This window comes from Astatotilapia calliptera, chromosome 6 (genome assembly GCF_964374335.1).
Source record: "Astatotilapia calliptera chromosome 6, fAstCal68.1, whole genome shotgun sequence".
Lineage (NCBI taxonomy): Eukaryota > Metazoa > Chordata > Actinopteri > Cichliformes > Cichlidae > Astatotilapia > Astatotilapia calliptera.
This window is the reverse complement of record NC_137427.1, coordinates 24,161,026-24,184,374: the sequence shown is the minus strand read 5'-3', so window position 1 is coordinate 24,184,374 and position 23,349 is coordinate 24,161,026. Positions and strand designations below refer to the sequence as shown.

General features: G+C 40.7%; 3 protein-coding genes across 4 annotated transcripts in view; 1 reads left to right on the top strand and 2 right to left on the bottom strand.

Moving 5' to 3' along the window:
* The window catches only part of gstcd (glutathione S-transferase, C-terminal domain containing), a 51,434-nt gene extending 50,333 nt beyond the window's left edge, over positions 1-1,101 (bottom strand). The window contains exons 1-2 of the mRNA XM_026171209.2: positions 681-1,101; positions 124-557 (exon numbers count right to left, since the gene is read on the bottom strand). Of these exons, the coding sequence (XP_026026994.2) occupies positions 124-540 (417 nt within the window). The 5' untranslated portion in view covers positions 541-557; positions 681-1,101. The remainder of the gene's footprint in view (positions 1-123; positions 558-680) is intronic.
* Positions 257-7,699, top strand: ints12 (integrator complex subunit 12). 2 transcript variants are annotated; one of them, XM_026171211.2, is made up of 7 exons: positions 257-396; positions 2,688-2,851; positions 2,999-3,148; positions 3,980-4,158; positions 4,561-4,720; positions 4,823-4,966; positions 6,877-7,699. In XM_026171211.2, the coding sequence occupies exons 2-7, from the start codon at positions 2,696-2,698 to the stop codon at positions 7,432-7,434; spliced, it is 1,347 nt and encodes a 448-aa protein (XP_026026996.1). In that variant the 5' UTR covers positions 257-396; positions 2,688-2,695; the 3' UTR covers positions 7,435-7,699. The 2 variants fall into 2 exon arrangements, with proteins under 2 accessions (XP_026026996.1, XP_026026995.1); XM_026171210.2 differs by lacking the exon at positions 257-396 and adding an exon at positions 959-1,098.
* On the bottom strand, positions 7,318-19,757 carry arhgef38 (Rho guanine nucleotide exchange factor (GEF) 38). Its single transcript, XM_026171207.2, has 14 exons — positions 19,120-19,757; positions 15,662-15,846; positions 14,415-14,532; positions 14,143-14,290; positions 14,007-14,024; positions 13,710-13,909; positions 13,372-13,505; positions 13,143-13,247; positions 12,932-13,051; positions 12,265-12,633; positions 12,028-12,162; positions 10,493-10,694; positions 9,215-9,498; positions 7,318-8,423 (listed from the first exon to the last, which is right to left on the bottom strand). Exons 1-14 carry the CDS (start codon positions 19,331-19,333, stop codon positions 8,241-8,243), a joined length of 2,415 nt encoding a protein of 804 aa, XP_026026992.1. The 5' UTR covers positions 19,334-19,757; the 3' UTR covers positions 7,318-8,240.
* Between the last annotated feature and the right edge of the window lie 3,592 nt (positions 19,758-23,349).

Here is a 23,349-nt window from a genome sequence, read left to right as displayed (position 1 = left end):
ATTCGGGCATATTGGGGCCCGATGAATGTAAAAACAAAGAATTACCAGATTTTTTTTCAACCTTATCACTTGTTTATTTTCTTTTGTGCATTTTTGTCGTTTGCTTCCCTTTTTTCCACTAACCTCAGCGCAGGCTTTCAGACAAGTCTTCTTGAAACCCAGCAGAGCCAGTACATCATTTCTGGAGGGGTCAGCTTCGATGGTTTTGTTGATAATATGTCTAAGGACCACTGCCAGTCCTGCCCTGCAGAGCTGCCCAGTCTCATCCAAAACAGCAGGGAGGCGACAGTCCCTAACCAGCTGCGGCAGAGCCTCTGACTGAACATCAGAGGAGTCCAGATGCTCTGGCAGCTGACTTCTCAGAGACTCGGAGCTGCTGGGTTTCTTGAAGACCAGGTAAACTTTAAAAAACTTGCACTCGCAGTAAGAAAGGAGGAATAGGACGATGGAGGTGTGCAGGGGAAGGCGCGGCTCCTCGTTTTGAAAGCAAACTTCTAAATAGAGAGAGGGCTGCTGCTGGTTTTCGGGCTGTTGCTTCATTGTAAATAAAGTCAGCACTGCGGGGTGAAACACATGTGAAGGTTTAAAAAGTAGCCTCGGTAAGGTGTTCCGAGGTGGGGTTTGTAAATGGAAAAACAGCTGTATCTAACACGTTAAATGTCACTATGAGTGATACTTACAGCAGCAGTAGCTTCTATAAAACCACGTTGTTGTTATGGTGTGGGCTGCTTCTTCTTCTTCCCCTGTGCTAAAGCTACCACAGCTTCACCTGTTTTCTACTTACGAATAAACAACACACGATGTGTCACTGGAAAAATACATGTAAAACTGTATAATATATTATATGCCCGCTCCATAAAACTGGTTCTTTTAAAAAAAAATTAACTATTCAACGAAGAAGCCGTAATGTGAAATATTCTGGAGTAACACAAGTTGCTTCATAAGGTTCCGCGCTTATATCTTGCGGACATATTTGAGTGTTGCACAGGTTAGAGGAAACGGCTTCTTTGTAGGAAGTGTTGTTCTGCCGTCAGTTTCCCCATGAAATCGAAAAGACCGGATTGAGGAGAGACAAGCTTACGAGAAGCAGAGTGTGAGGTATGGTATTCCAGTTTAACGATTTCATTCGTAAATCCTAATTTCTAACTGACAGCTTCGAGTAACGAGAACTTTTACCGTTGTGGTGCTATTATGGTCCCTTGTGTTGCTGCTAGTCCGGACTGAATATGTTACGCAGCAGCCGAAGTTAATCTTTTTTTAATTTGTGTGAACTTTTAAATATTACACCCGACAGACGGAATTGAGACATTTGGGACTCAATCTACAAACGTGAGAAGGAAGATAATAATAAATATTTGTTTTAACCCACAGAAAAAAAGCACATGACGTATCACAAAACACAAACGCATGTCATTTACCTTGGAAGTCGGTGCTAACAAAAATGGTAAAAAAGCGCAAAATATGATTTATTTCGGTTCTTAGCAAGGTAGAGCCGTTTAGCTATTACTAGCAGTACAGCATCGTATTTGTTTTTTAATCTTAAAATGACCGTCGCAGCACATTCATGGGTAGAATCTGACCAGTGCTCTCTGCATGGCTTATTTAGCGAATCATAAATACACAAAAGTGACAGTACAGATTATACATTTTACAGTTTTACTGCTGTTTACGTTCACTGCCGCCATCTTGGATAGTTAACTCGGGGTTGATGGGTCTGTTCCGAGTGGGGAACCTGAGTTGAGGAGATGTTCCAGATTAACTGGAATCTACAGATTGACTGGGAACAAGGAAATTCAGATTTTCGACTTAATCTGGAACGCACCATTAATCCTAGTTTTCCCGGAGATCTGTCGTCTCCCCTTCAAGTGCCCTTCGTTTAGTAATAAAGATGTTTATTGTGACAGAGCTTTAACTCATGGGAAACAGTTTTCACTAAATATTTAAGTCTTACTAAAATATTGACTTATGCATAATTAATGTTAAGAGCACCAGAAATAGATGCATGATGTTTCAAGGAATTTAAAGAACATGTTACTTAAAGTGTTGTGAAAAGGTATTTGCCCCTTCCTGAATTGTTCACATTTTTAGCACTTAAGTTTCTGTTCAAGAAACAAATTTTAACGATAACATAAATAAATATAAATATCTTATTGTTGAATCATTAACTCTGACCTTAACTGAGGCAAGTGAGACCTGCTGTTCTTTAGTTGTCGTTTTGGGTTCTTTTGTGACCTGGATGATTTTGGTAGGTCGGTCACTCCTGGGAGTGGCTCTCGCAGTGGTTCACTAGAGTCCCAATGCCTTAGAATTGGCTTTGTGACCCTTTCCAGATTGATAAATGTCTTTGACTTTGTTTCTCTGCTTTTTGTCACTTTCTTTAGATTGCAGTCTGGGGCTGATTGTTTTAGCCTACTTCACTTTGTTAAACAGGTTCTATTTAAGGGATTTCTTGATTTAACGTGTCTGACAGTAATCTGGTGGCAACTGCTTTTTCACATGGGGTCAGGTCGATTTGGATAGCCTTTTTCCCTAATAAATGGGGGGGGAAAAAACCAACAATTTTTTTACTCTTACTATCCTTTGTTGTCCTTAGTTTAACTAAACTTGTTTAACTGCACATGATTTACTCAGTAGAGGGATGTTATTTGTTCCCCGAAGCCCGAAAAACTGTATTTTCTGATCCTCAGTTTCCATCATGGCTGGACCTGTCAGTTTGGAGTTGGATCCCATCTTTCTAAAGGCACTGAGTTATTTACACTCCAAAAGTAAAGACTCAGCTGAGAAACTGAAAGCTCTCCTTGATGAATCCCTTGCAAGAGGAAGTGACTCATCATACCGTTCATTACAAAAAGTAAGAAACTGGAGACGTACATGTTTATACAGTCTCTTTATGCTGTATCTCATTGTTGTTAAACCTTAATTTCCCTTTCTCAAACTAAAAATTATTATTATTATTATTATTATTATCATCATTATTATTATTGTCATGTGTCCTCAGGACATAGAGGTATCAAAGGGGACTGTGTCAAAAATGACTTTAAGTAAGCAAGACTCCAAGTCTTCAAGTTCTTCATCTTCAAGTAGCAGCAGTGGAAGTAGTAAACCTGAGAAGAGCAAGAAAGACAGTGAGAAGAGACCATCTGAGAAGGTACTGTGTGAATTTTGCAAAACTACTAGAAGATCTCGACAACCTGGTAGTCCAACGCAAAAGATGTTGCGTTGGACCATACAATCCTTCTTGTAAGGTGAAGTAGTGAAAAAAGAAAAAAAAGAAGGGAAAACATAAGTAAGTCAAGAACACTCTGCGATTTAAGCAGTCTTTTCTTCATATTTAACATTATTTAATCATTTTGCAGACACTTTTGATATTCTCTGATGATCGTAAACGTGCAGCTAAACGGCTAAAGAGCTTTTCAGGATGGAGAGGTCAATAAGTCGTGACAGGCCAAGTCAAATAGCTGCTCTCACTCCAGCTTAGCAGCATGCCAGATGCCTAACATGAATCTTTCTTTAGTCGGCTGTGTCCTAGTCCTGTTTGGCTCCTGTGAATAAGTATTTGTTTTGGACCTTAAGCACGTGTACTCTCAGGCCAGACAGGCTACCAGGTCTTTTTAAATTTATTTTTAGTTCAGTGCATGGCTGTAGCGGGCAAATCAAAGGGAGCTTCTCTCCTTATACTGAGGGGGGAAAAGGAATGAATAGATATTTTAGTAAAACAATGAACCTTTTTTTATGGTGAAAAGTGGAGGAGTAATCAATCAATCAAGGTAGAGAACCAGCTCAGAGTAGGTCAGAGCTACTTACATGTTAAATAAATTTGAGTTCAGAAATTTCCTGCAAATCTGAGAAGCATACGTATGTACTATTACATAGAAGAGTACTAGTGTTACAGTGAAGTAGATGCAGTTTGAAAATGTTTGTCAGTGATGCCAACATGCCATGTCTAAAATGTGCTCTTTCTGTCTTCCTGAAAAAATAGATCAGGGTTGACTTGGGTGAGGTGGACCCCCCGAAAAAGCCTCGTTTGGAGAAACAGGAGAATCGCTCTTCTCCGATCACTGTGCAGACGAGCAAAGACCTGCTGCCAAACATAAATGATGATGAGACCAGCGCCGATGACTTCGCCATGGAAATGGGCCTGGCTTGTGTGGTTTGCAGGTACATGTTGAATATTTGTAGATATGGTAAATTTTTGAGTTGCCGTCCCAAGTTTTATTTTTTTTTAACCTTTTATTATCATATGCCGAGTAAAGAAACATGTTTTTTCTGTCCCAAAGTGAGCCAATGAAATTCTTGCTTTTCCTGTCCACAACAGATACAACCTAAAAAAATCCACATACAAAATAGATAAATAGAATAAATGCTAATTACAACAACAGCATATCAGAAATCCAGTAGGATTATAGCATATGAAAAAAAATTGTACTTGGAACTTTTTCCACTTTAAATTATTGAGATTCATTTTACTCCATCGTCAACCTAAACAGGTAAACGTGTTAGCAAATTAATTATGTGTCCCTGCCATATGTCTTTACTTTCCTGCTGTTTTTATTCCTTAAGACAAATGACCGTGACCATGGGGAACCAGCTGGTCGAGTGCCAAGAATGCCATAACCTGTACCACCAGGACTGCCACAAGCCCCAGGTGACCGACAAAGAAGTCAATGACCCACGGCTTGTGTGGTACTGCGCCCGATGTACCAGGCAAATGAAGCGTATGGTGAGGAAAGTAAATTATCTTCCAGTATCAGCTTTGTATTTGGATTCAGCGAGCTTGGTTTGTTTTTAAGTGAAAAGTTGTTTGTTTGTTTTTGTCCACAAGGCCCAGAAACCTCCACAGAAGCCGTCCCCTGCGTCTGCATCTTCAGCACCTGTTGTAAAAGACACACTAGTGAAAAAGACGGAGCTTAAACCCAAAACTGACACAGCCAGCACCTTCCAAGCATTCAAAAGAACAGAAGTGAAGGTATGTGTTAACTCGTTATGGCTTCCATCGACGTGCATTGTTAATGCGAATGTTTATACACAGCCTTTGTGTCGTCTCACGTTCTCCTCCTTCTCAGACAAGAAAAAGTTATGATTTCACATCCGTAAATTACTTGGGACTGCAAGGGAGAGAACAGCAGTTGCAGTCAGAGTGCAAAGCTGCTGTGAAAGGAAGTCTGCATAAATCCCCGCAGAGGAAAATGAGCAGAAAGTGTAAACTTATTTTCAAGGATCAGCGTTCCAGCACGGTGCCATTTCTCCAGAGGGAATGGGTTTAAAACTTTTCAGAGCGCTTTCACTTAATGGAGTTCACCAAAAAGTTATTTTGATAGCAAACATGATACCCTGTAGTCACAGATTTGATTATGTTAATACTTCTACCGTGAGGTGTAAGAGTTTTCATAGTTTGCAGCAAAAGTATTGCTCAGGCAAGCAGGACGCGGCGTGAGTAGCTGAGGAATCACATTTTTACTTGATATTTAAGAAACTGCAACTGCGCTGTATGTTGTTGTTTTTCCTGCTTATAGGCTTTTATTTTTAATCAGATGCCGTAACAAAGCAGAGGCTGGTAATTTGATGCTTCTGCTTTGCAGTTCACAGACTGATGCAAAGAACCTTTTCTTGCATTTATAGGTCATTTTCATTTTTGTAATCATCTGTTCACCTTCTGCCTCCAGCAAACTTCTTTAATATATGTTCAGTCACATTATAATTGAGTACAAGAAGGTTGAAACTCACAAAAAGTGCCTGCAGAGATTATTGGTAATAAATTTACTAACGCACCAGTGACAACGACAATTTTATTTATATAGTACATTTCATTATATTAAAGCTCAGTGTGTTTAATACAGAAAAAGAAGACTTAACACCATAAATCAGTGGAAAATGCTTAAGAGAACAAAAAAAAAGAATAACGCATATTAACTGTAGGCCTGTGTGCAGAGAAAGGTTTTGAGTCCGTTTTTGAATCTGCACACAGATGTAATTGAACTTGAGTCAGCAGGCTGCTTGTTCCCAAGATTAGGACCACAATAATTGAAAGCACCTCAAGCGTACTTGGATCAGATTTTGGGAGCAGTTAAAAGATCACCCAGGAAGTTGATTCTGTTCATCTGGACGTAGCGTTTTCAGTAGGAGAAATGTTTCTGTCACCCATCCAAGTGACTTCTTCGGTCTAAAGAAGTGACCTCTCTGTCACTCAACTCCCAGTGTTTTCGTTGAGTTGCAATCAGGGTTCATTGCTCTGCCAACTTGTCTGGTGGTCAGCTCTGCCGCCAGCAGTCAAATAGCACAAGCTCCAGTCATGTCATTGTTACCAAACTGTTGGCCTTGGGTGTCCTAGATAGATGAATGGTCTTTTGGAGTTAGTTAGATAAAGGCATTGTGACTTCTTCCCCAAAATTGTATTTTGAGTCACAGGACTATTCACAATAATCAGTCAGCTCTGACTGTTGGGAACCATAAACACAACCCTGCATGCATTTGGACAACTAGTTTTCTTAACAGAGAAGCTCTTCCTGAATTGGGCCAAAAGTGCATTGATGTGACAAGAATAGGGGTGACCCAAGCACATCATCGATAGACAATGAAGCCTTCAAGTCCTGTACAAAAGCGTCAGTTAAAAATGGATTGTATTCAGCTGAATACTGTTTTCCTAACCCTCCTAATTCAACTGTATAATCTTAGCTATGGTGGCCACTGAAGGACAAATGGGTTTTTTGAAAACTAAAGCTCCAAACTAGGTTCTTCAGGCCCAAGTGGGAGCAACAGGGACTTGTTCTCAAATAATAAAACATAAATGAAAGAGATGAAAAGAAAATCCAAGTAGTTAGTAGTTTGTTATTAGTCAGTATTACACTCTAATAATGACAGTAACCTTTTCCCATGCAGCCACCAGCCACTTCAGCCAATCCCACCAGCAGCAGCTCCTCCTCCTCGGGCAGCGGTCTTACCGGCTGGGCTGCATTTGGCGCCAAAACGAGCCCATCTCTTCCTGCTAGCACCAAACTAGGTTCCTCAGGCCCAAGTGGGAGCAGCAAGACCTTGACAACTCCTTCTGGACAGAAGCCTGTTGGGTTATCTGGGCTAGCTGGAGGAAAGTCGGGGCTTGGGAGTGCAAAGATATCTGGGAGCGGCAATGGAAACGGCTCCAGTCAGGCAAACCTGAAACCGCCTCCACCTCTGACTCTGGGTAAGCAGCCGTTGAATAGGTCATCGAGCGGTGAAGGCCAAAGCAAAGGCAGCTCTTCGTCAGGGGCCGGCTCTCCTAACAGCTCCCAGACTGGAGGCAATGGAGGCAGTAACGGAGGAGGTAATGGAAACAATGGGAATGGGTCAAAGGCTGCACCTGGGGACAAACTACCTACAACCCAAGAGTCCCAGCTTAACGCCATGAAGCGGTTACAAATGGTGAAGAAGAAAGCAGCGCAGAAGAAACTGAAGAAGTGAGTGAGGACTGAGTGAAAGGAGGAAGAGTTGTGAGGAAAGGGGAAAATAAATGTTCAAAGAGGGCTGGTTGAGTGCCAGAGCATTACGTTTCTATTTCAAGAGCAGTTGTACATCAAGTAACACCATTGAGTTAAATACTTGAATTTCACTTTGTTTAAATGCTGCTAGACTCGTGTGCCTCATCCTGTCCTTACAAATCTAACCAGTGAAAAAAGTGTCATGTCACTTTTTATCAGTTAGTGTCATTAAATATCCTGTTCTTACATACTCGCAGTAGCTTTGACTTTATTGTGACTGTCTCAATTCAGTCATTCAGTTTTATTGGGAGAAATAGAGAATGGAGAATAAACCAGAACAGCAATAACCACAGAGGCAGTTTTTATTCATAACGTTATCAACGACTTTGAACATATTTCTTCATTTCAGGGCAAACGGTGAATAAAACTTCATATAAATCATTTCACATAAAACATATACTCTTATCTATAAATCATGTCATATATTTTTATATATAAAAATTTACTTCATTAATAAATCACTTCATTATTCATATGAACTCGACAACACTGAAGTATAAAAAGTGCTCAGCACAGTGCCCTGTGCTTTTATAATTCTCCACATTCATCACAGATCACTGGTCAAGCTCCATTAGTGAGCTCTCTTGTTATCTTCTGAAGGCCAAGCAGGTTCAACATCAACACTATGGTATGATAATAATATCTGTTGGGATGCTCGCCAAGCAGAAATGTAGCTTGGTTCAATTACATTTTGTTAAAACGGTAAACTGATGCTCAGAATTGGGTGTTTTAGGCGTAGGACATCCTGCCGAGGTAGTTGGCCGGGACGTATCCTTTTTGTCCGTTAGCCTCAGCCAACCACCACTCCTTGTTACCTCCCAGGTCACAGAATTGAAGGATGCGAACGTGCTGGTGCTCCTGCAGGGTCAGTTCCTGTTCGCATCGGGCTTGAAATGCATACACGGCGTAATACTGTGGAAACAGACCCAGTTTAGGTGTGAGCAAAGGCAGATGCAATTATCGCTTTTAAAATGTGTTAAAAGCAAAAAGCTAAGATTCAATCCAAAAACCTAAAACAAAAGGCATCATGAAGGAATATGTAGGCACTCCTGTTAATCCAGAAGGTGGCAGTGTTAAGCTTCCTGGCAAAACACAGCAGTAACACCAATACTGATTCTCACTCGCTGCGATCCATTAACCTATGTCAGTTTTTATTTATAATCTTTTATGTATTTCAAGACCTTTTAACTCGATGATGATCAGAGATGTATTTCAGTCAAAGGCCCCAAGGACGAACCCTACGAGTGCTGCTGAGTGACAGCAATCTCACCATGTAATGCTATTTTAAAAACAATTAAATTTAATGTCAGCAGACAGGGTGAAGCCATTAGACGTGATTTTAGAGTGACTCATCTTCTGCTGATCGAGTCTATATACCTGCGGTCCTCGTTTACCTACGCGCTGCAATAACCCATAATTCACAGCTGTGGCTCGGGTAAACCATTAGTTATTATTGGCTGAGCCTTTTTTTTTTTTTTTTTTTTTTTAAATCAGTTTTTTTAAGGTCTATGTGATGTGTGTTTTGTTGTTGTTGTTTTATTTCTGACCTTGAATTTCAGTCTTCTTTTTTTTTTTCTAACTTCAGTGTATACAGCTACTCTGACCTTAACTGTTAGGTTATCCTCTATGGAGCTAAGTAGTGCGATATGTTAATATGACACTGTGAGAGCAGTACTGATCAGCTGGCAGACCACCACACACACCTGCTGAGCCTCCGAGTCCACTGTGTCCTCCGTGTCCTCAGTGCTCTCCAGCTCCCCCTGCAGGCCCGAGAGAATTGAGCAACTGTCAGTGGCGCTGAGCTTGAAGCTGCGCAGGCTGCTGCTGCCGCTTCCTGACACGAACAGACTCAGGTCATCAAAGTCCTCATCCACCGTAGCAGGTGGCTGCTGCTGGGGCTGCTCTTTGGCCATCTGGCCTGCCCGCTGCGAGTCCCTCAGAGGGTTGTACTGCTTCAGGAAGGTGGAGTAGACATAGCCTTGCATACCTGACAAGGGACACAGAGATAGTTTGTCAGGTTCACTAAAATTAAGCTTTTTTTTTTTTTTAAGCTTTATTTAAAAAAAAAAAAAAAAAAAGCTTAATCTCTCTTTATATGTAGCCCTGCAGATTATTATGGATGTTATAGAAAAATATCAATATGGCATCTTCTGCCAGAAACGTAATCTTTTAAAGCCACTGTTATTTTTTTCATTTGTCTTTCATTCATATTTTTTGATTGGCACAAGAAAATAATCCATTCAAATCACAATGGGATCAAAGCAGCAATCTTAGAGATGTATGACAGTGAGTGTTAAGGGGCTTCATCCAGAGGCCACAGAGCACTTGCTTACACAAGTCTCGAATCCAGTTCCAGTGAGTTACTGAAGAGTGTGTAAATATGAGGCCCGCATATTCATAGTGTTGATATCAACAGAAGGAAGAACAACAACTTCCTGGGAATGCTTGTTATCCCTGAGGAAAAGACAAGCCTGTGAAGAATGTACTTTACGCCAAGAAACATACACACACTATTTTTTTTCTAGTGTTCTTAAAAAAGAACTTGTTATTTCAGAGTACAAAGATGAGCACCAGTGATATCTCTTCATCCTTGTCTCTGAATCCCCAGGGGAAAAGTCTTTGTACTCTAAGTAACACTGCATACAACTGCGTACAGCAGTTTGTTCCAAGCAAGATGCTGGGATCTCAGGTGCCTCTATGAGACGCAAAGCAGAGATAGAGACAAGCTATGGAGCCGGCATTGTTGTGAGGCAACGATCTCCAGAGGCAACCATGACAGCACAGGAGCTCCTGGGACAAATTCTCATCTGCTGACTTATCAAGGCCAGAAAGTAAAGTTTGGTGTGAGTGTTTTCACAGAGAAAAATGCATTAGATAAAACCTGTGGCACCCATACTTGCAGATGATCCAGTGTGATAACTTAATCCACGGTGTGTGTCTTACTAACAGTACTACACGCGCGCGCACACACACACACTTGCCTCCAGTGTGTACCAGCCAGCGGCTGCTGCTGCCCATCGGATCTGTGTCCTCAATCAGAGCTACCAGCTCTCCCTCCAGCAGGCTCAGGTCCTGCTCCTGGCAGCCATTGCACTTCCTCTTCAACTGGTACAGTCGGTTCACTGGGTATTCTGCCAGCAGCCAGGCACGCTGTTCCTCGGTCTGATGCTGCACCTCCGGCACCTGAAGGACAGCACAACACGAAGTGTTGCTGTAAATATTTGAAGCGGGTATGTGGTGTGCAGGTTTACGTAGGAGTGTTAGGTAACAGTACACAAGGGTAATCTAGGGAGGGTGAATGGTAATATGATCCTGGAGCTAGGACGTTCAAACACATCTATTCACGTGCTCAAGAAAAAGAGCCTTCTAATATAGGTGCAGATGTTTTAGTGTATATGCGTATGCAGACCAATGAGCATGCCAATATACAGTACTGTGCAAAAGTCTTGAGCCTCCACAGTGTTTTACTGATGGCTGTATCTCTCTCATGACCTCCTCTGTACGTATTGTAAAATTTGGATACTTCCCCCAATAAGACTAATTGTTACAGATTTTCAGCCCAATTCTTATGTAATTTAGAATACCTCAGCCTTTTTTCCCTGTTTCCCTTCTGTAAGAATGGCTTCTTGGCATCCATTTCTTAAGGACATGACTTTCACTGACTTCGTTTTTTAGTCCTGTCACTTCTTCTATTGTATTCTATTTGTTTAATTTCCTCAAGTTTTTGGGGATACAGTGCACACCATCCCAAGATATGCCAAGTTTTGGGCTAATAGTTTTTGGAAATCACCTTGTTGGTGCAAAAATACCATTTTATGCCTGTAAAACTGTGCTACATTTGACAATTTCATAGAGTTGGCTAAAGAAATGGGAACTAATGATGTGTTTTTGTGAAAGGCTGCTAATAAAAAAGTGCTCCCAAGCCCCATTTAGATCTGGTAACAGACACAACGCTGGTGCATCCTTTTACTTGTTTTGTTTTTTATGCTTGAATGACGCAAAGTTCAGTCTTTGCTGAGTAAACATGCAAAAAATAAAAGATCAGGTACAAGAACTACACTCAAATTGAAATAGCAGGGAAAAAGGGAAAAAGCAGCCAATGCCCAAAGAAAAACTTTGAAAGACCGTAAGAAGCCTGGAGAACTTTTGCTCAAGAGCACTTTAAAAAGAAGAAAGTCTGGTCTTCTGAAGCAAATTATAGAGAAATGATGGTTGGGTCAACACACTTACACAATCCTGCAAATGAGACTGATGCCCATCTCCTGAATCAAGTACTTAGCTTCATCATAGCCTGGGATCTGTGATGCGTATAACTGAGCATTTATGCCTTGCGACTGATTTTGTCAGAGTTTGGAAAAACAAAGGTCTTTTTGAATTTTCTCAAAACTGAAGACTATGGCACATTTGTTTTAACCTGTGATCAGTGACGAATGGAAAAATCCTCAGACCAGAGGTTTTAAAATCACACACTTGAGGCTTTACGTAAAGGTGAGATTAGTCTGTTCAGCTTTCTTACCGCAGTTTTCCTGTCTCGTTTTTCAAAGCTGACTTTTCGCTCCATTAACTTCTGTGCATTGTCCTTGACAAAAGTCAGATTATTCAGCTCATCCATGATGCTGTTCTGGACCTCAGCAATGTTTGACAGCGGAGGCTGAAAAGGCAAACATAACACAGGTTAGCTTTATTGTTCTTTTATTTTTAAAAAAAAACCTTTAAAGTCTTCCAAATGGGATATTTGTAGATGTATCCTTACTGGTAGCTGGTGCACTGATGGAGCACCCATCAGTGCATTATTCATCAGCCCTCTAAGTAGCGCCACTAGAAACACCACACTGTTAGTCAGGATAGTGTATGCAGCTGTGTTGAACCTCTGCAGTTCTTCCACTAGCAAAGCATTGAGAGCTTCGTAGTCTCTCTTGGCTGGACCTGGTGGGTCTTCTGATGCCGGTGAAAGAGAGGAAGAAGTGGTGGAAGAAGAGGATGAAAAAGAGGAAGAGCGCTCCAGGCGACTGCAGTAATCTAGTAATTTGTCATAGCGTTTTTGGATGAGCTTCTGAGGGGCTGTGAACATGCCGTGCAGAGAGGAGAGGGGGGTGAGCACCAAGTGCTCCAAATTGTCTCTCTGGGGGAAAAACATGGCAAAAGGAAAGAAATGAAGATTAGTTTGTGTAGCTCATAACATACTTATTTAATTTGTACATATAAACAGTTTTGTTTTGTGAGCATCTCCTTAAAAATAAAAAGAGAGAGATCTTTTTGCAAAATCTTTTTCTATGACGCATCTTTGAGGCCCAGCAGTTTTCTCAAAGTGGAGATGAAGAGTGTACTTTGACACTGGCACAGAATATCATGCAGTGATACAAATATAAAAGCAAACTGGAAACATTTTTGCACTGAAGGACAACAAATAGCACACTTACAAAGACCTTATAGGGATCGTAGCCATTGTCGTGGACCAAACCATTGCCATCATTTTTGTTTGAATCCTTGACTATGTTCTTCACATCCTGCACACTCTGAACAGCTACAGACACCATCTCCTGCAGGAAACATGGAAAAACAAACCTTAAAATAAGCCAAATTATATATTATGCATATTTTGCAAAAGAAAATGGTCAAACATGTACTTACCTGAGTGTACTGCAGGTAACATTGAACGTTTTTGACCAGTTGCCTCGCAGCTTTCTCTAAACTCCTGAAAAGCTTCTCCTCTCTGTCAAACACTTCATCTCTCACCTACGGAAATAACACATCACTTACACATAAACATACTAATAGCCAATTATTCCTCTGTATAGCTCATATTAGCTATAAAGAGTGGAGAATGAACTGGAAAAAGTTTGCTGTCACTTTGTTTTACCTGTGTATCAGCACCCGCGAGGATTTTGAGATAACCGGCAAACCTGTCTCCCTTCTTCCTGATGGAGTGGATGTTAAACTTGTTTAATTTTCCCCTCAGCGTGCCGTCATCCTCCAACCTCTTGTACTTCATAACTGAGAATCAACAAAAAGCCGGGGAACAGGTCTGATCAGATTTGGTATGGATATATTTGGTATGGATCGTGTATAAAACACACATACCGGTACACAAAATAAATTTGCAGTTTTGCTAAAGCCGTTCATATAGATGCATTTTTTTACAAACACACATTATGAATAAAAATTGCCTCACGTATGTCAGTGTGAATGAAATCTCACCTATGTCCTTGCGTCTTTTGAATTCATTGATGTTAATATTTATGATCTTGGCAGCTGTGAATGCCTCCTGCGTCGGCTGATAGTCGGTGTGGTCTTCAGGCGTGGCGTGCCACAGCTCCCCAAGAAGCAATGGGTACTTCATGATCCTCTGAACGGGTTTGATGAGCAGTGAACCCATATCCAACAAATTAGGTTTCCCTCTGTGCAAATGTGCATAATAGCCAATAATCAGCTATCAAAGCTAAAGTAATAACAAAAAATACATAGTGCAAAAATTTTGCCAGTAACTACACTTACTCTTTATCATAGATTTTCCTGAAAGGAAAAGAAAGAAGATTACAAACAGAAAAGGATAATTTTTGGAATACATAATAATAAACATAAAAAAAAATAATAAAGGTGAAAATCATTTAGAGAAAGTAGCTTAACTTACTTCAGTGCTAATACACATGTGGTAAAATGTTGCTTGATTTCTTCATCTTTCTCATAGGATTTGAGGGATGCGTTAGCCTCATCATGATGGTAACAGTAAATCTTATATACATCTTCTAAAGCTGCCTTTGCCTGGATAAATACGTCTCCTTTAAATTAAAATGGGAGACAACATGTTTCATTTACTACTGATGTGACCAGCAACAATCGCCAAAGACAAAACTGCTTCAGTCAGACAGCTTGTCAGTCACTCAGAAACTAGACTAGCGTTACCTATGACAACGGCTTCTGGATCAGGGTCAGCCATGGCCTCGTGCAGTCTGTGAAGGAGTGCTGCAGAGACCTCACACACCGTCTCCATGTTGGTGAACAGTCGATCCACATCCACAACCTGCAACCCAGCAGACTCAAAATGTACAAGTGCATTTTCTACCCACACGTCAGTTAAACTGAGTATTGTTAAACCAAAGGTTGATGTTATTTAAATGACCAGGCTTTGCTTTGTTTTGACATTTAAGCAGAGATTCATGACCTTCTATCAAATGCTCAGCGTATAGTTTAAGAATTTGAACTGAGGTTTACATTGGCACTGATTTTCATTGTTGTTGTCGCATACACCAGACAGGTTTTTTGGTATACCTTGCTAATATCCCCTTTAGCCTTAATAATGTGTTTTATTCTTTTTGGCGTAGATTCTACAAGGTGCTGGAAACATTCATAATGACATGATCATAAGATGGATGCACTGTTGTCATAAATTGGTAGACACTGAGGTAGGTTGTGGTGTTTAAACAATGCTCAACTGGTAGTAAGGAGCCCAAAGTGAGCCAAAGTATTTCCCCCACACTGATATCACAACCACCAACCTGAACCACTGAAACAATGCAGGATATATCCATGCTTTCATGTTATTGACACCTAATTCTTACTCTATCATCTGAATATCGCAGCAGAAATTGACACTCATTTCGTCTATTGAAAATTGTTTTAGTTGACACCCAGTGTGGTCTTCTGATGCTGCAGCCCATTTGCTCTAAGGTTGAATGCGCTGTGCATTCAGAGATGCTCTTCTTGGTTGTAATGAGTGGTTATGTGAGTTATCGATGCGTTCCAGTCAGCTGAGAGCAGACTGGCCATTCTCTGGCCATGTTATTTACTCAAAACTGCTGTTCACTGAAAATATTTTGTTTTTGGGACAAGTCTAAGTTAACCCTAGAGATGGTTGTGTGGGGAAATCCCAATAGATCAGCAGTTTTTGAATTACTCAGACCAGGCCTGCTACTGGCACCAACAACCATGCCACAATCAAAGTCTCTTAAATCACTTTTCTTCTCTATTCTGATTCTCCATATCTCATGTCTAAACACACTGAATTCCTGCCATTTGATTGGCTGATTAGCTATATGCCCGAGCAAGGACTTAAACAGGTGTGCCTAACAAAGCGGCCAATGAGCGTATATGGATATCTGTCAGCGGTAAGGTTACAAGAGATTTTAGTGAGGATCGTAAAAAGCACCTACCATGAGATTTCGCAGAGGCTGCACCACTTCTCTAATGCACAGCTCCAGGTCAGTGAGGAAGTCCTTTTCAGTCTGAACAAGTTCCTGAATGACTTTTGCCCTGCGCTTCATCTTCCTCGCACGCAACTCCTCTGGGTCAACGGCCGGAGATGGGATTGGGGACAGACCACGTGGTGTCATTTTCTCTAAAAGTAAAAGACAGTCAAACGTTAAAATTTCGAAAGGTTTTTATTTGACATCACAATCGTAGCATCTGTCCTAATGAGTCACACAGATTATACAACATTAATGAGCTAATTTTATATGTTTTCTACCATTTTAAGCCATCTATGTGACATTTTCTAAAATCTGGGTAAATACCCTGGCGCCATAAGCTGTGCGATGCTTTGAAAAAACTGTAACACATCCTCTTGATGCCTAAGCAGCATTCTTTATTTCACAGTGATCTAATTATTTTGACTTGAATGCCAAGAGACTTCACTTAACATGCCAGTCAGGCTGACTTCTGCTTCTTTTTTTAACTGCTCTGCTGCCTAATCAGTCTGTGGCTGCTCTGTGCTTTGCATGGCAGGCAGGAGTGTCTGCTCAGGGAAGAGGGATGCTTCCTTGCTGCCTAATCGACACCACACACTGCTTCCTCCTCTGCTGCGAGAGCACGATGAAAAGAGGGGGGGGAGAGACAGAAGGCTGCAAGACCTGTGTCAGGTTGCAAAACTAATCGTGCCACTGATGTAATCCTACAGCGTGCTCAGGCATTCCATCTGCTGCGTGTGTGTGTGTGTGTGTGTGGGGGGGGGGGGTGTAGTTATGAGTACACACGTACAAATACACCAACACACACATCAGCACTGATTCACATGTTTTTGGTGAACAAACACACACACAGTCACGCATGCACATTTAAACAAATGTATTCCGTCAGCCTCAGGTTACGCATTACACACACAAGAGTAAACACTGCAAACTCTAAAAAGTTGAAGTTCATCTTAGTGTCCAAATATTACCAAAAGCTTCTTGTATTTTGGGGGGGGGGGGGGGGGGGGGGCATCCAAGGAACCATTTGCAAAAGATGACTACATCTATATATCAGCAGCTTGAGTAACATGGCCATTGCCTCCTGGTGCAGACTGAAGATGACGAAACAGATGCCCTTTATTGAAGCTACGCAGAATGCATCTTGTGTTTCTGGCCGGTACTTGCTCTCTTATGAATGGGAGCAGTGTTCAGCATCGGTGAGTGACTCCAGAGATCTGCTGCGTACAGTTTCACCTTGCTTCCCAGCCTTGTGAAACTGTAAAATGAATCTGCAGTGGTTAGTCATGATTTATTTGACTGATTTTTTTGCCAATTCAACAAGAGCTTCACACAATTCCTTCAGTTATATTCCTTCAGTGACATAAGAGTCACTGAAGGAATATAATTAATTGGAATACAATGTTCTTCCTTCCTAAAATACTTTAAGTATTTTATAGTATTTTAGTATATTTTAACATGTGGTTAAAATGTGGTTGTCTTTGTGAAGGCTCTACTTGCACAGTAACTATACTGAAGCCACCTCACCTGGTCATTACATGGTATAGCATATACTATATATATATATATATATATATATATATATATATATATTATAGTCATAAATAGATATTTTCCTGCCACTGTAAAAGGTTTTAATGTGTTAAATGAATCCCGGTTCCTTTCCAGAGCTTTGAACTGAACACGTCGTCTGTCTCATTCAAACTTGACCTTGAAAGGTTCCCTCCACAGAGTTTAAAAAAAAAAAACATGGATCAAGAATAGGCGGGACATTTCAACTTATCCTTCTGCCGGCATTATGTTTGGTGAGGTATGGTTACTAGGATCGGAGTTCTCATGAAAGCAAATACAGGGCGTTTTTAACTGCTCAGTCCAGTGAAAGGGATCCAATAGAGTGGACAGGAAAGAATGAAGGCCACAGTGTATCATGTATCACCATCAAGAAAAATGACATGACAGACTTATCCGCATAGCACAGGCCCCTGTGGCAATCAGTGGGAAGGAGAAATACTTTGGACACAATAAATTAAATTGTTTTTTAAATGCCTGAAGTTATTTGAAAGTTAGAAAACAGGCGAGAAAGACTTCAGAAACTACAAACAAATAGGTAGTTTTATCTGTTCCATTACTGTCCTGTGGCGTTTTTTGCTGGTAAATCATTGTTGGAAGTATTTTATTTAGTTGCGGTAAATAATTAGACATATTGATGTCATTGTTGCCATGGCTCTATGGCTTGACCAACCTGTCTGGCAAGCATATGAGAAGAGACTTTCTAGCAGCAAGTCATATGTTTCCTCTTTCAGTGAAGTCATCGTTCTGTCAATATTTGCATTGGTGTAAATATGTAATGCTGCTGGTTTCCCTGAGGGTGAAGTCAAAAGGCGCGGGTAAATAGTTTACTCAAAACATCACAGTGTTTTTTGTACAACTCAGCCTGCCATGATGCAGGTTCTGAAAGTAGAAAGTACAAAGGGATGAAGAGTGGTTATGTCTCATATAAACTTAACATCTTCTGAAAAGACAAAAGTGTGTGTGTGTGTGTGTGTGTGTGTGTGTGTGTGTGTGTGTGTGTGAAAGGTGTTGTTATCCACAAAACACCAAGATGGAACTAGGTTAGACTGCACTATTAGACAGTTATTTGAACCACGGTGCAGTCATGTTGTCATGTGATGAGCATTGTTCAATGAAAAAGAAGACAAAGAACAAGTGGCACAGGAAAGCCTACATACTTACCTAATCTTTCATATCAACCCCCTGCTGATGATTGATGTCATCGGCAGGGAGCATTCCCAGGCACTGACTGCACTTTAAGGACAGGGGAATCCAGTTTTACTTACTACTATGTGTTAGAATGAAAAGACTGTGTCAGCAGTAGTAATGAGGCAACACACAGCTGAATTGACAATTGTTTCTCACAGCTCATTTCCTATTGCAGCTGGCTTATGCCTCCCATGGTTTTTGGTTTAAATGCTACGGCCACTGTGATCAAAACTAAGACCCAACATTTTAAATTAAAAAAAAAAAAAGATCCAAAGTCCCCCCCATCGCACAACACTGGCCTTGTTTACAAGCTGGCCTGGAACAATTTTAAGCCACTCCTCTGTGCCTGAGTTTGGAGCACACTTTGCATATGTGGCTTCATCCCTGTGGGAGTATCGCCTGCTCAACACATATTAACACAACAGGTTCAGGGTGCAGAGCGGCCCACACTTTTGTGTGTGCGTATGTGTGTGTGATCACTATTTGCCCGAAAGCCATCGATGCTGCTCCTACAGCCCGTCTACATTCAGATCTATTTGTCTGAACTTCTCCCACACAGCATTTTATCACCATGTTTGAAATGCAGAGACTTTTCAGAAGGACAGTTGCGCGTATAAGTTGTTGCCATAGTTTTGATCCCTGAGGGACATCATTAGTTGCTGTACCTTTAAGTTTGGCGCTGTACTCTGTCTTGTCAGACTGACTCCTCCTCACCAGCGTCCCCAGGTTGATGTCACCTTTGTCCGTGTCATCAGCTACGATTGTGTCCGTCTTTCTCCTCTCCAGGTAACGCAGGAACACAGGCCGGTTCCTCCTTTTAATCACTTTCTCCTTTTCCTTTTCCTTCTCACTTCCACCGCCCTCCTTGGGATCCATCATGAGGCTTTGCTATTAGACTAAAATCAAAAAAAGGCAAGGAAAGAAAGAGACACAAGGAAACAGAGCGAAAAAAAATAAACAAACAAAAAAAAGAGCTAGAGCCTGGGAAGTACAACAGGTGTACTGTTCCCTGTGCACTGGCCGCCAGCTCTGCACAGGTAATGTAGCTCCTCCTTGTGTCTACCTGTCATTGGAGCTGTGTGGCCACACCTCTTTGCTGCTGTTCTGTGTTTCTGCCCTTAAGGCATTCAAATCCATCCCGGAAGAGAAAGTGATAAACTAGAATCTGTCTCTCCTTAAGGGTAAAGACAGAAAAATAATGGCTAGCTGAGGTCTTTTTAATGAGTTATCCTCGTCTAAGAGCCTTAGGGTTAGGTGTCATATGTTGATAAGGAATAATTCATACATGTGACCCCCGCCCCACACACACACACACACACTATAAATCACAAATTGAGTTTTATATTTTTGCAATAATGTGATACAGGTCCTAATACAACATTTTAAGGATTTTACATCTGTGTGCCCTTTAACCACAGCAAATAGGAAAGGTATTGACAAGTCAAGTTATACATTAACTAACTACTGTTACATGCAGGACGTGGATCAGTAGATAAATTTCACATGGGTTTTTAGAAACATACGTCAGCAACACATGCTTAGATGATCACAGTGTTCCTTGTGAAAACAGTGAGTGTGTTTCCTCCCCACTGAAGGAGAGACAATAGACTCCCATTGTCTGTTTGTTTAAAACACCTATTCATCTTTTATTGACACAGACCTGTTTGACATCTTCTAAAGCATGCGTTCATAATCCTGATGAGAAATTGACAACAGTGTGTTTTTTGTAAGTGTCTGATATTATTCATCAGCAGAAAAATCTATTTGAATGTTTGGAGGGGAAAGAGAGTCTGAGCGTGTTTAACCATTTTAATATCTAGCAAAAGAGAGTTTTCAGCCTGAGACTCTCTGATCTTCACTCCTCCACCAATCAGACAACTAGCCTCTGGCAGACATACTGCATTGTCAGCCTGGGACGACCATTCATTAATTCTTTGCTCCATTAACCCCAACATATCTCCTGATGTTAGAAGGAAGGCATGGATTTCTTCTTGTCAACAACCTGTTGGTTCTCTGGCTGTGCCTTCTACCTAGAAGTTAACCCTTTCTTCTTCCACAGCTGATGCTTGAGTGGACTTTTTAATTGCCCTGACATCCTATCTCCATGTTTCTGTCAGCCTCTGGCCAGCTTCCCTGCCAGGTGGAATACTTTGTTTCTAGTCATAGAGCCTACAGCTACTTTTCCATATTTCTCTTACTAATATGTTGCTCAATTCCACTAGACTGATGCATATTAATAAAAGCGTGGAGACATGTAGACACATCTTCCTCATCTCCAGCAAAACTAACAATTGCTGTACATGCATACATAGTATTTAGTTCAGTTCAATTCAGGATTATTTATTGTATATAGCACCAAATCACAACCGCAATCTCCTCAATGTGTTTTATACTGTAAGTTAAAGACCCTACAATATTCTGGAGAAAATCCCAACCATAAAGCGACACCCTGTGAGCGAACACTTTGGAATTTCCCATACATATTTTCCTTATTTGAATACACCCATGCATATGCATGCACACACACATTTTTTTCTAGGAAGGTTGGGCGGTGCTTTGGTGAGACATCACATCCAAATAAGATACCCTACCACGAACTGATATAATGTGAGTTAACTCAGATAAAACTATTTCCATAATCCTGGGTTGCAGACAGCAAAAAATGTGATCTGCTTGGGCCTACAAAACACAGAAAGACTCACTGTACTCTTATTTTTTTCTTTTTTTTAACGCTCTGGTATTTTGTTGGGATCTTTCTCTTGAAAGGTGATATATAAATAACACATTCCTTACTTACTACAACATTGCAAATACGAGATTGGACCCACTTTTCCCCTCATACCTGACTTTATTGTGACACAGATTTGACAAGTTTATGCAGATGAGCCAGCTGGTCTTCCATGATGACAATATCCCGTTCCACCACATTCCAAAAGTGTGCTAATGAATTGAGATCTTGTGACTATAGAAGCCATTTGAGTACGGTGAACTCAGTAACATGTTCAACTAGTCTGGGTTGATTTGATCTTTGTGACACTGCATCTTATCATGCTGGAAGATGGGTACACTGTGGACATAAAAGTACAGAAATGGCCAGCAGCAGTACTCAGGTAAGCTGTGGCTTTAAACGACACTCAGTTGGTGGCAAATGCTACGCCCAAAGTGTGTCTTGAAAATATCCCCCACACCATTACACCGCCAACAAAAACCTGAACCACTCATACAAGCAAAGATGGGCTATTTGGCATTTATGTTGTCTACACTTGATTTCTTCTGTAACATTTGGTAGGGTCAGAATTTAGACTCATCAGACCAGGAAACATTTTTTTCTCAATCATCTGTTTTCCGATTTTGGTGTGCTTGTTCAATTCTACCATCACTCCTGTTCTTAGTTGATAGGATGGGAACCCAGTGTAGTTCTGCTGCTGTAGCACACAAGGTTCAACGTCTTGTGCATACACTAGCTGTAACAAGTGATGACTATTTGAGTTATTGCTGCCTTGAGCTCAAAGCATTCTTCTCTGACCTCTGGCATCAACAAGACATTTTTGCCACTGGATATTTTCTCTTTTTTTAGACTAGTTTCTAAAAACCTAGAGATGATTTTCTGGGAAAATCACAGTAGATCAGTAGTTTCTGAAATATTCAGACCAGCCCATCTGGCACCAACAACAATGCCACGTTCAAAGTCACTTAAATCACCTTTCTTCCTCATTCTGATACTCAGTTTTAACTTCAACTGGTCACCTTGATGATATCTGCACACCTAAATACATTTAGTTGCTGCCATTGAGTTAGCAGATTAAATATTTGCATTAATTAAGAACTGAATAGGTGTACCTAATGAAGTGGCTGGTAAGTGTATACATGTGCTTTACAAGACTAACAATAAAACTCTGTCTTGTGTGAAATGATGAACACCAGAATCTTTTGTACTCAGTAATGTTGTCAGTAAATTAATACTAAATAAACTCAATCTGTCTACCTCAATTTGATATATAATTGTATTATACTTCATTGTCTGTTTTTTTTATTATTATTATTTTTAACTAAACCTTGTTTCACTGATATCAGTTTCAGATACATCTGTCTTACGCACCCTGCCTTACAAATATGACCTAGCAAATGATCCAATGAAATGATCTAGCAAAGTCAAATGTCAAGTGTTAAACACAAATGATTTCCCAGTGGTTTCCATTGGGATAAAGGCAAACCCTGTTCAGTGTTTTTCATAACCCCTTATACTTAGACCTGTGAACATTGGGTGACTCAGAAAAATTATTTCCTTCTCTGTCAAACAGAGAAAGAAGCACAGGGCTGAACGTAGTCAAACACACATCAGAGCACAGAGTCTTATGTAACCAAGCGGACTTGATAAAGTAAACCATATCAAACACTGTAAACAAATGTCCAAGTGTGTAAACAAAGTTATCGTCTGTAAGCTGAACTGCTTCGCTCTAAGGAGCTGGTGTGACATTTTGTCATTTAAAGGTGTGGCTTTGTTTGATTTCATTAAGAGAGTTTACATTTGCAAGGGAATTTAGACTTATGGGAAAATCTGTGGCCTAAAAACACAGCTGTTATTTTTATCATCCATCCATCCATCCATCCATCCATCTTTCCACTTGTTCAGGGTCCGATTGGGGGTGGCGACAATATCAAAGACATGAACCAGCTTTTATGGCTCCTCATAAGCTATGCTTGTTTGTTTGAACAGAGGCCGACCTATAGAGCCGTAAAAGAAACACATCAAGGGGAATGGGATCATTGTTTGTTCAAGGCACAATGGATACATACAGACTTTGATCTCATGATGTTGAAATTATCAACATGAAATCCACAATATCCCTGACAGCTATAGTATTTTTTTTTATTCGCTGGGAAAAACGTGCAAT

Coding starts and splice junctions, on each gene's coding strand:
- arhgef38 (XM_026171207.2), bottom strand. CDS start 19,333: ATGATGGATCCCAAGGAGGGCGGTGGAAGTGAGAAGGAAAAGGAAAAG. Junction 14,533..15,661: donor AGCCTCTGCGAAATCTCATG/GTAGGTGCTTTT, acceptor GCTGGGTTGCAG/GTTGTGGATGTGGATCGACT. Junction 9,499..10,492: donor CTGGCTGGTACACACTGGAG/GCAAGTGTGTGT, acceptor GTCCCTTGTCAG/GTATGCAAGGCTATGTCTAC.
- ints12 (XM_026171211.2), top strand. CDS start 2,696: ATGGCTGGACCTGTCAGTTTGGAGTTGGATCCCATCTTTCTAAAGGCA. Junction 4,159..4,560: donor CTGGCTTGTGTGGTTTGCAG/GTACATGTTGAA, acceptor TTATTCCTTAAG/ACAAATGACCGTGACCATGG. Junction 4,967..6,876: donor TCAAAAGAACAGAAGTGAAG/GTATGTGTTAAC, acceptor TTTCCCATGCAG/CCACCAGCCACTTCAGCCAA.